This window comes from Heterodontus francisci, chromosome 2 (genome assembly GCF_036365525.1).
Source record: "Heterodontus francisci isolate sHetFra1 chromosome 2, sHetFra1.hap1, whole genome shotgun sequence".
In the NCBI taxonomy this organism is placed as follows: Eukaryota; Metazoa; Chordata; class Chondrichthyes; order Heterodontiformes; family Heterodontidae; genus Heterodontus; species Heterodontus francisci.
The window spans coordinates 192,162,619-192,174,709 of record NC_090372.1 but is presented as its reverse complement, the minus strand read 5'-3'; the positions used below and the strand labels follow the sequence as shown (position 1 = coordinate 192,174,709).

The following is a 12,091-nucleotide window of genomic DNA, read 5'->3' as shown; positions in this document are numbered from 1 at the left end:
TGGGTGGTTGATGGTCGGCACAGTCTCGGTGGGCTGAAGGGCCTGTTTCAGTGCTGTACCTTAAAAACTAAAAAAAAAACTTCAGAAGCATGCTGCTTCTGCTGTTTAGCATGCACGTCGTTCTGTTCACCAGGTTGGCACTTCATTTTTACATATGCTGCTCCTGGCATGTTCTTCTGCACTATTCATTGAACCAGGGTTGGTTACTCTGGCTAGATGGTAATGGTAGAGTGGGGGATATGCCAGGCCATGAGGTTACAGATTGTGGTTGAATACAATTCTGCTGCTGCTGCTGATGGCCCACAGTGCCTCATGGATGCCCAGTTTTGAGCTGCTAGATCTGTTCTGAGTCTATCCCATTTAGCACGGTGGTAGTGCCCCGCAACATGATGGAGGGTGACCTCAGTGTGAAGACTGGACTTTGTCTCCACAAGGACTGCAGGGTGGTCATTCATACTAATACTGTCATGGACAGATGCAACTGCAATAGGTAGACTGATGAGGTCGAGGGCAAGTACGTTTTTCCCTCGTTGGTTCTCTCACCACCTGCCGCAGGCCCAGTCTGGCAGATATGTCCTTCAGGCTCGGCCAGCTTGGTCAGTAATGGTGCTACTGAGCCACTCTTGGTGATGGACATCAAGTCCCTCACCCAGAGTACATTCTGTGCCCTTGTTACCCTCAGTGCTTCTTCCACGTAATGTTCAACATAGAGGAGCACTTATTCATCAGCTGAGGGAGGGCAGTAAGTGGTAATCAGCAGGAAGTTTCCTTGCACCTGATGGTGTCTGGAGTCAATGATGAGCCCTCCCAGGCCACTTACTTCCGACTTTATACCACTATGCCACCCCCTCTGGTGGGTATGTCCTGTCCCACAGGTATGTCAGACTGTTGCTTGACTAGCTTGTTAGGGCAGCTCTCCCAATTTTGGCTCTAGTTAATGAGCAAGACTTGAAAGGGTCAATTGGGCAGTGTGTGCCTTTATCACTACCAGTGCCTTGGTTGTTACCGGGTGGTCCATTTTGGTTTTATTATTACTTGACTTTTTCAGCAGCGGTTTTCATACAACCGAGTCTGGAGTCACATGTAGGCCAGACTGGATAAGGACAGCATATTTCCTGAAGGGCATGAGTGAACCACATGGGTTTTTCCAACAATCCGATAGTCTTTGTGATTATTAATGAGACTAGCATTTTATTCCAGATTTATTAACTAATTGAATTTAATTTTCCCCTGCTGCCGTGGCGGGATTTGAACTCATGTCTCTGCAGCATTAGTCCAGGCCTCTGGATTACTAGTCCCCATTTAGAACCGAAGAGCGATGTCACATTACCCAGAATTACATAAAATACTCTTGAGTTGCTGCCACATCAATGCTCGCTGCACCAAACACAAATATTTTGGTGGGGGGCATTTGAACAGGGTGGGGAGAAGAAAGGAATGGAATAATCTCTACAGGTGTATTAGCATCACAATAATGTTTATTTATTTTATTTTTTTATTCAGAGATACAGCACTGAAACAGGCGCTTCGGCCTACCGAGTCTGTGCCGACCAACAACCACCCATTTATACTAACCCTACAGTAATGCCATATTCCCTACCACCTACCTACACTTGGGGCAAATTTACAACGGCCAATTTACCTATCACCTGCAAGTCTTTGGGTGTGGGAGGAAACCGGAGCACCCGGCGGAAAACCCACGCCGGTCACAGGGAGAACTTGCAAACTCCGCACAGGTAGTACCCGGAATTGAACCCGGGTCCCTGGATCTGTGAGGCGGCGGTGCTAACCACTGCGCCACTGTGCCGCCCCAATGATGCAGTTCCAACAGATTTGGTTGGCTCCATGATTGTAAAACAAATTTCTTATCGAAATCCAAATCGAGTCACTTGTACAGAAAAAGAGTTAAAGCTGAGCTACTATCGTACCTGATCTGTAACGTTCATCTCGTGACCCTGACGACCGGCGACGGTGATATCTGGAAGAGGATGATGGTGTAACTGGCGTTCGACGCTCTTGTGGCAGTGAAGGCTCCACTCCTGTATAAAAGGTGGAAAAACAATGATCACTATAACACACTTCAAAACATGGAATAAATGGTATCACGATAATGATTTTGTTTCTAATCAGTTTCAGTGAGGGAGTACTGTTTCTGCATTTAAAGATGTTACTGCACTTCAGTTGCTATTTTTCAAAAGGGAAATGATTGCCCTTCACAGAGCACAGTTTGATAGAAATTTGCATGCTGCTTTGTCAATTTATATTTTTGTATTTGATTTTTAATAACTTTGTAGTTCTTGTATTCTCATCATGTTCTAAGTAAGACTCAGTGAACTTTTAATTAATCTTCCACATTCAGTACATCAAAAAATTGTAGGATCACTGAACCTCCCTAACTCTTCCCTTCCTATCCAAACGATTTTCAAACCAAGACTTGGCTTCACCAAGCCATTACTGTTCAATTTATCCAATCATTTCTTCGACTCTTATTAGTTGTGGCATGCAGTATTATGCCTGAAGTATGAAGGTTTTCTTCATTAAAAAAATCTATTTAAATAATAAAAGTATTGAGACAGACCCCATCATTTGTTTGATTTTTCAGCAAATGAATAAATCCAGAAACCAGCTCATTTGTTATTTGTATTTCACTCACTCAGGTTAACTAATGCTTTTCCTACGAAATACCAGAATTTGGCATTTAAAAACAAATAAAATAGGAAAGCAGCTGAAGTCCCGTAACCTCCATGGATACGGACCAGGTGCTGGAAAATTGGATTAAGCTGGGTGGTTCTTTATCGGTAGGTACAGACATGATGGGCAGAGCAGCCTCCTTTGTGCTGTAAATTTATCTACGTTTTCTAAATGTTCTAATTTTCTGAAGAGGAGGAATGTGCAGGGATGTGGGGAGAAGGTGGGAGTGGCAGTTTGTGAATTGCTCTTTAGAAGGGGCCAGCACAGACACGATGGGTCGAATGGCCTTCTGTGCTGTAACGATTCTATGATTATAAAATAGTTAGGTCTCATTAAACAAAAGTGTTGTCTTTATGCTCTCTAGTGCAAAATAATTCCATTTTACTTTTGTCCAATACAGATCACACTACAATACTTATTAAATATTTAATCAACAAAACATATTGGCACATTCATAGAAATGCCAAAACCAAATCACAGTTCTCAAGTATAATTGATTAAATGCTAGGCGTTGCATGCACTCTTTTATTATTCGTTTCTGGGATGTCAGCATTGCTGGCTAGACCAGCATTTATTAACCATCCCTAATTGCTCAAGAAGGTGGTTGTTAGCTGCAGTCCTCGTGATGAAGGGAGTTCCAGGAGTTTGACCCAGTGACAGTGAAGGAACGGCGATACAGTTCCAAGTCATGATGATGTGTGGTTTGGAGGGGAACTTGCAGGTGGTGGTGCTCCCATGCGACTGTTGTCCTTTGGTCTTTTTGGGTGGTAGAAATCGCAGGTTTGGAAGGTGCTGTTGAAGGAACCTTGGTGAGTTGCTGCAGTGCAACTTGTAAATGGTACACACTGTTGCCACTGTGTATTGGTGGTGGAGGGAGTGAACGTTGAAGATGGTGGATGGGGTGCCAATCAAGCGGGCTGCTTTGTCCTGGATGGTGTTGAGCTTCATGAATGTTGTTGGAGCTGCAGCCATCCAGACAAGTGGAGAGCATTCCATTACACTCCTGATTTGTGCCTTGTAGATGGTGGACAGGCTTTGGGGAGTCAGGAGGCCACAGAATTCCCAGCTTCTGACCTGCTCTTGTAATCACAGCATTCATGGCAGGTCCAGTTCAGTTTCTGGTCATTGGTAACCCCCAGATGTTGATAGTGGGGGATTCAACAATGGTAATGCCACTGAATGTCAAGGGAAGATGGTTAGATTCTCTCGTTTGAGATGGTCATTGCCTGGCACTTGTGTGGCGCGAATGTTACTTGCCACTTATCAGCCCAAGCCTGGATACGGGCTGCTTCAGTAATCTGAAAAGTCGTGAATGCTGCTGAACATTGTACAATCATCAGTGAACATCCACACTTATAACCTTATAAGGGAAGGAAGGTCATTGATGAAGCAGCTGAAGATGGTTGGGCCTTGGACACTACCCTGAGGAACTCCTGCAGAGATATCCAGGAGCTGAGATGATTGACCTCCAACAACCACAACCATCTTCCTTTGCGCGAGGTATGACTCCAACCAACTGAGAGATTTCCCCCCTGATTTCCATTGACTACAGTTTTGCTACGGCTCATTGATGGCACACTCGGTCAAAGTGCTGCCATGATGTCAAGGGCAGCCATTCTCACCTCACCTCTGGGAGTTCAGCTCTTCTTCAAATGAACAAATGTTTTCTCTTGGTTATAAAATGAACAGAACCCCACTGGCACTACTAATGTCATCGGCACTGTTTTGCTTATCAATTGTACTCTTCGCCAGTCTCTCCACTAAATAGTAGGAAGACGGGATGCCATTGTCTTCGGTTTCTGCCACAAATTCTGTTTTCTAGGTACCAACACCACCTTTTTCCCAGGCTACTGCCTAGACCATTCACAACTTAGGCATTTTTTTTTTTTTACCCTGATTAACTTCATAATCTCCCCTTAAGCAAGACTATTTTCTTCCACCTCAGTTTCCTTCCCTGCCTCAGTTCAGCTGCTGTTAAAACTCTCATGTATGCCTTTGTTACCTCTAAACTCGACTATTCCAGTGCTTTCCTGATCAGACTCCCACCTTCTATCCTCTGTAAACTTGAGGTGTTCTGACTTGCACCAAGTCCTACTCACCCAGAACCCTATGCTCACCGATCGACATTGGTTGGCCTTGCCCCCTCCGTCCTCCATTACCTCTTACAGTCCTACAACCCTCTGAGATCTCTGCACTCCTCTATTTCTGTCCACTTGCAGATCCCCAATTTCCATCACTCCACCATTAGCAGCCTTCAGCATTTTGCATACCCCGAGGTCCAACAAACAGCAATGAGATACATAACAAGATAAACTGTTTTAGTTATGTTGGTTCAGCATTAGAAAGTCTGCCCTGCTCTTCTCTGAATAGCGCCATGGGATATTTTACATTCACTTGAGAAGGCACACTAGGATTTGGTTTGACATCTTATCTGAAAGACCTCACCTCCCTCTGATAGTGCAGCACTCCCTCTAAAGTGTCTTCCTGGATTAGGTGCTCATGTCTCTGGAGTGGAGCTTAAACCCATGACCAATAACTCAAGGCAGGAGTGCTACCATGGAGCAAAAGCTAACATCAAGTGATGCAAGGTCAAACTCTTACTTAAAATTTACACAACAAAAGTTTATTAGTTTGAATCACATTCGCTTTGCACTGATGCTGCAATTGTAATATAAAGGCAAATTAGGGAACCAAGGCATAAATTTATGTCCAACAGTTCCATGGCAAAGTGCATTAAAAAATTATGATGTTTATACCACCATGGGGGAGGCAGTGGCATAGTGGTATTATCAATGGACTAGTAACCTAGAGACCCAAGGTATTTCTCTGGGGACATGGGTTCGAATCCCACCACAGCAGAAGGTGGAACTTGAATTTAATTAATAAAAAGTCTGGAATTAAAAGCTAGTTTAATGATGGCCATGAAACCATTGTCGATTGTTGTAAAAAACCCATCTGGTTCAATAATGACCTTCAGGGAAGGAAATCTGCTGTCCTTACTTGGCCTGGCCTACATGTGACTCCAGACCCACAGCAATGTGGTTAACTCTTACATGCCCTCTGAAATGGCCTAGCAAGCCACTCAGTTGTACCTAACCGCTACGAAGTCTATAAAAAAGGAATGAAACCGTACAGACCACCCGGCATCGACCTAAGGCTCCGGAAACGACAACAGCAAACCCAGCCCTGTCGACCCTGAAAAAGTCCTCCTTACTAACATCTGGGGGCTTGTGCCAAAGTTGGGAGAGCTGTCCCACAGACTAGTCATGCAACAGACTGACATTGTCATACGCACGGAATCCTACCTTACAATGTCCCAGACACTGCAATCACTATCCCTGGGTATGTCCTGTCCCATCAGCAGGACAGACCCAGCAGAGGTGGCGGGCACCGTGGTATACAGTAGGGAGGGAGTTGCCCTGGGAGTCAGTCCTCAACATCGACTCCGGACCCCCATGAAGTCTCATGGCATCAGGTCAAACATGGGCAAGGTAACCTCCTACTGATTACCACCTACCGTCCCTCTCTCAGCTGATGAATCAGTACTCCTCCCATGTTGAACACCACTTGGAGGAAGCACTGAGGGGTGGCAAGTGTCACAAAATGTACTCTGGGTGGGGGACTTCAATGTCCATCACCAAGAGTGGCTCGGTAGCACCACTACTGACTGGGCTGGCCGAGTACTGAAGGACATAGCTGCTAGACTGGTCACAACACGAGGGAAAAATATACTTGACCTTGTCGTCACCAATCTGCCTGACACAGATGCTTCTGTCCATGACAGTATTGGTAGGAGTGACCACCACACAGTCCTTGTGGAGACGAAGTCCCGCCTTCACATTGAGGATACCGTCCATCGTGTTGCGTGGCACTATCACCGGGCTAAATGGGATAGATTTCGAACAGATCTAGCGATGCAAAGCTGGGCATCCACGAGGCACTGTGGGCCATCAGCAGCAGCAGAATTGCACTCAACCACAATCTGTAAGCTCATGGCCTGGCATATCCCCCACTCTAGCATTACCATCAAGCCAGGAGACAACCCTGGTTCAATGAAGAGTACAGGAGGGCATGCCAGGAGCATCACCAGGCATACTTCAAAATGAGGTGTCAACCTGGTGAAGCTACAACACAGGAATATCTGCGTGCCAAACTGCATAAGCAGCATGCGATAGAGCTAAGCGATCCCATAACCAACGGATCAGATCTAAGCTCTGCAGTCCTGCCACATCCAATCGTGAATGGTAGTGGACAATTAAAAAACTAACTGGAGGCGGTGGCTCCACAAATATCCCCATCCTCAATGATGGGGGAGCCCAGCACGTCAGTGCGAAAGATAAGGCAGAAGCATTTGCAACAATCTTCAGCCAGAAGTGCTGAGTTGATGATCTATCTCGGCCCCCCTCCTGAAGTCCCCAGCAATACAGATACCAAACTTCAGCCAATTCGATTCACTCCGCGTGATATCAAGGAACGACTGAAGGCCCTGGATACTGCAAAAGCTATGGGTCCTGACAATATTCCGGCAATTGAAGACCTGTGCTCCAGAACTTGCCGCACCCCTAGCCAAGCTGTGCCAGTATAGCTATGACACTGGCATCCACCCGGCAATGTGGAAAATTGCCCAGGTATGTCCTGTGCACAAAAAGCAGGACAAGTCCAACCCGGCGAATTACCGCCCCATCGACCTACTCTCAATCATCAGTAAAGTGATGGAAGGTGTCATAAACAGTGCCATCAAGCAGCACTTGCTTAGCAATAACCTGCTCAGTGATGCTCAGTTTGGGTTCCGCCAGGGCCACTCAGTACCTGACCTCATTACAGCCTTGGTTCAAACATGGACAAAAAAGCTGAACTCAAGAGATGAGGTGAGAGTGACTGCCCTTGACATCAAGGCAGCATTTGACCGAGTATGGCATCAAGGCGCCCCAGCAAAACTGAAGTCAATGGGAATCAGGGGGAAAACTCTCTGCTGGTTGGAGTCATACCTAGCGCAAAGTGGTTGTTGGAGGTCAATCATCTCAGCTCCAGGACATCACTGCAGGAGTTCCTCAGGGTAGTGTCCTAGGCCCAACCATCTTCAGCTGCTTCATCAATGACCTTCCTTCAATCATAAGGTCAAAAGTGGGAATGTTCGCTGATGATTGCACAATGTTCAGCACCATTCGTGACTCATCAGATACTGAAGCAGTCCGGGTAAAGACCTGGACAATATCCAGGCTTGGGCTGATAAGTAGCAAGTAACATTTGCGCCACACAAGTGCCAGGCAATGACCATCTCCCCTTGACATTCAATGGCATTACCATCACTGAATCCCCCACTATCAACATCCTAGGGGCTACCTTTGACCAGGATCTGAACTGTAGTAGCCATATAAATACCGTGGCTACAAGAGCAGGTCAGAGGTTAGGAATCCTGCGGCGAGTAACTCATCTCCTGACTCCCCAAAGCCTGTCCACCATCTACAAGGCACAAGTCAGGAGTGTGATGGAATACTCTCCACTTGCCTGGATGGGTGCAGCTCCAACAACACTCAAGAAGCTCGACACCATCCAAGGTAAAGCAACGATACCAAACTTGGAGGAGTGGCAAACATTGTGGATGTTATGAACCGCCTGCAACAGGACACAGATAGGCTAGCAGAATGGGCAGACAATTGCCAGATGAAATTTAATACAGACAAGTGTGAGGTGATGCATTTTGACAGAAGGGATAGGGTGAGGCAACATAGCTTGAAAGAGTGTTGAGGAACAGAGGGACCTGGGGTGCATGAATCTTTGAAGGTGGCAGGACATACTGAGAGAGTGGTTAGTAAAGCGTATGGGATCTTGGGCTTCATAAAGAGGCAGTGAGTACAAAAGCAGGGAAGTTATGCTGAACCTCTATAAAACTCTGGTTAGTCCCCAAATAGAGTACTGCGACCAGTTCTGGTCACCATATTTTAGGAAGGATGTGAGGGTCCTTGAGTAGGCACACAGGAGATTTACCAGAAGGACTGCAGCAATGTGGGATTTTAGTAACAAGTTTAGGTTGGAAAAGCAGGGGTTGTTCTCCCTGGAGCAAAGGAGATTGAGGGGAGATTTAATAGAGGTGGACAAGATTATGATAAGCTTAGATAAGTTAGACAAAGAAAAACTGTTCCCATTAACTGATAGTACAAGCAGGGGTTGGCAACATGTCCGTAGTAAACAATTTTGAGGTCCGTGAATGGTAATTTCACGGATGAGAAATTTTCCATTGGCATCTTCAGACAGGCTGTTAAAAAAAATTGCAAGTGTCAGTCTCACAGCTGACAGGTGCTGAAGCAGAACAGCGTTTCCCAACTTTGGACAGAAACGTGGTTTTCCGGCTGGCTCCAATTTTTTTTTTAAAAAAGTCAATGAAGCTGTCCAAAGTTCAAAAAAGCTGTTCCCGCTATCAGCAACAGTCAGAGAGAGAAAGTGAGAAGGGGAGGCAGAGAGTTGGCTGGGGGGCTGGTAACAGTGAGAGAGAAAGAGAGAGAGCGGGAGGAGACAGAGAGTGCAGGGGGGAGAGAGAGAGTGAGGGGAGGAGAGTGTGAGTGTGGGGAGGAGAGAGAGAGAGAGAGTAGGTGTAGTGAGAGAGAGTGTAGGGGAGAGAGAGAGAGAGAGTGTAGGGGGAGAGAGAGAGAGAGTGTAGGGGGAAGAGAGAGAGAGAGAGTGCAGGGGAAGAGAGAGAGAGAGTGTAGGGGAAGAGAGAGAGAGAGTGTAGGGGAAGAGAGAGAGAGAGAGAGAGTGTAGGGGGAGAGAGAGTGTAGGGAGAGAGAGAGAGAGAGTGAGTAGGGGGGGGGGGGAAGAGAGAGAGAGAGAGAGTGTGTGTAGGGGGAGAGAGAGAGAGAGAGAGTATGTAAGGAGAGAGAGAGAGAGAGAGAGTGTAGGGGAAGAGAGAGAGAGAGTATGTAAGGGGAAGAGAGAGAGAGAGTGTAGGGGAAGAGAGAGAGAGTGTGTCGGGGAGAGAGAGAGAGAGAGTGTCGGGGAGAGAGAGAGAGAGAGAGAGAGAGTGTAGGGGAAGAGAGAGAGAGTATGTAAGGGGAAGAGAGAGAGAGAGTGTAGGGGAAGAAAGAGAGAGAGAGAGTGTCGGGGAGAGAGAGAGAGAGAGAGTGTCGGGGAGAGAGAGAGAGAGAGAGTGTCGGGGAGAGAGAGAGAGAGAGTATGTAAGGGGAAGAGAGAGAGAGAGTGTAGGGGAAGAGAGAGAGAGTGTCGGGGAGAGAGAGAGAGAGAGTATGTAAGGGGAAGAGAGAGAGAGTGAGTGTAGGGGAAGAGAGAGAGTGTGTCGGGGAGAGAGAGAGAGAGAGTGTCGGGGAGAGAGAGAGAGAGAGTGTGTCGGGGAGAGAGAGAGAGTGAGTGTCGGGGAGAGAGAGAGAGAGAGTGTCGGGGAGAGAGAGAGAGAGTGTCGGGGAGAGAGAGAGTGAGTGTCGGGGAGAGAGAGAGAGAGAGAGAGAGAGAGTGTCGGGGAGAGAGAGAGAGAGTGTCGGGGAGAGAGAGAGAGAGTATGTAAGGGAAGAGAGAGAGAGAGTGTCGGGGAGAGAGAGAGAGAGAGAGTGTCGGGGAGAGAGAGAGAGAGAGAGTGTCGGGGAGAGAGAGAGAGAGAGTGTGTCGGGGAGAGAGAGAGAGAGAGAGAGTGTCGGGGAGAGAGAGAGAGAGAGTGTCGGGGAGAGAGAGAGAGAGTGTCGGGGAGAGAGAGAGAGAGTGTCGGGGAGAGAGAGAGAGAGTGTCGGGGAGAGAGAGAGAGAGAGTATGTAAGGGGAAGAGAGAGAGAGAGTGTAGGGGAAGAGAGAGAGTGTCGGGGAGAGAGAGAGAGAGAGAGTGCCGGGGAGAGAGAGAGAGAGTGTCGGGGAGCGAGAGAGAGAGAGAGAATGTCGGGGAGAGAGAGAGAGAGAGTGTGTCGGGGAGAGAGAGAGAGAGAGAGTGTCGGGGAGAGAGAGAGAGAGAGAGAGAGTGTCGGGGAGAGAGAGAGAGAGAGTATGTAAGGGGAAGAGAGAGAGAGAGTGTAGGGGAAGAGAGAGAGAGTGTCGGGGAGAGAGAGAGAGAGAGAGTGTCGGGGAGAGAGAGAGAGAGAGAGTGTCGGGGAGAGAGAGAGAGAGAGAGAATGTCGGGGAGAGAGAGAGAGAGTGTGTCGGGGAGAGAGAGAGAGAGAGAGTGTCGGGGAGAGAGAGAGAGAGAGAGTGTCGGGAGAGAGAGAGAGAGAGAGTATGTAAGGGGAAGAGAGAGAGAGAGTGTAGGGGAAGAGAGAGAGAGTGTCGGGGAGAGAGAGAGAGAGAGAGTGTCGGGGGGAGAGAGAGAGAGAGAGTGTCGGGGGGAGAGAGAGAGAGAGAGTGTCGGGGAGAGAGAGAGAGAGAGAGTGTCGGGGAGAGAGAGAGAGAGAGTATGTAAGGGGAAGAGAGAGAGAGAGTGTAGGGGAAGAGAGAGAGAGTGTCGGGGAGAGAGAGAGAGAGAGAGTGTCGGGGAGAGAGAGAGAGAGAGAGTGTCGGGGAGAGAGAGAGAGAGAGAGAATGTCGGGGAGAGAGAGAGAGAGTGTGTCGGGGAGAGAGAGAGAGAGAGAGTGTCGGGGAGAGAGAGAGAGAGAGAGTGTCGGGGAGAGAGAGAGAGAGAGAGTATGTAAGGGGAAGAGAGAGAGAGAGTGTAGGGGAAGAGAGAGAGAGTGTCGGGGAGAGAGAGAGAGAGAGAGTGTCGGGGGGAGAGAGAGAGAGAGAGTGTCGGGGGGAGAGAGAGAGAGAGAGTGTCGGGGAGAGAGAGAGAGAGAGAGTGTCGGGGAGAGAGAGAGAGAGAGTATGTAAGGGGAAGAGAGAGAGAGAGTGTAGGGGAAGAGAGAGAGAGTGTCGGGGAGAGAGAGAGAGAGAGAGTGTCGGGGAGAGAGAGAGAGAGAGAGTGTCGGGGAGAGAGAGAGAGAAAGAGAGTGTGGGGAGAGAGAGAGAGAGTGTGGGGAGAGAGAGAGAGAGTGTGGGGAGAGAGAGAGAGAGTGTGGGGAGAGAGAGAGAGAGTGTGGGGAGAGAGAGAGAGAGTGTGGGGGGGAGCGAGAGAGAGTGTGGGGGGGAGCGAGAGAGAGTGTGGGGGGAGCGAGAGAGAGTGTGGGGGGAGCGAGAGAGAGTGTGGGGGGAGCGAGAGAGAGTGTGGGGGGAGCGAGAGAGAGTGTGGGGGGAGCGAGAGAGAGTGTGGGGGGAGCGAGAGAGAGTGTGGGGGGAGCGAGAGTGTGGGGGGGAGCGAGAGTGTGGGGGGAGCGAGAGTGTGGGGGGAGCGAGAGTGTGGGGGGAGCGAGAGTGTGGGGGGAGCGAGAGTGTGGGGGGAGCGAGAGTGTGGGGGGAGCGAGAGTGTGGGGGGAGCGAGAGTGTGGGGGGAGCGAGAGTGTGGGGGGAGCGAGAGTGTGGGGGGAGCGAGAGTGTGG

The 12,091-nt window shown here is 48.7% G+C and overlaps 1 protein-coding gene across 5 annotated transcripts in view; it reads right to left on the bottom strand.

Moving 5' to 3' along the window:
• LOC137349461 (disco-interacting protein 2 homolog C) overlaps positions 1 to 12,091 on the bottom strand; it is a 635,092-nt gene that overhangs the window by 243,659 nt on the left and 379,342 nt on the right. For all 5 annotated transcript variants that reach the window (XM_068014972.1, XM_068014974.1, XM_068014973.1 and 2 more), the window contains one exon: positions 1,929 to 2,039. In XM_068014972.1, coding sequence (XP_067871073.1) covers positions 1,929 to 2,039 — 111 coding nt within the window. The remainder of the gene's footprint in view (positions 1 to 1,928; positions 2,040 to 12,091) is intronic.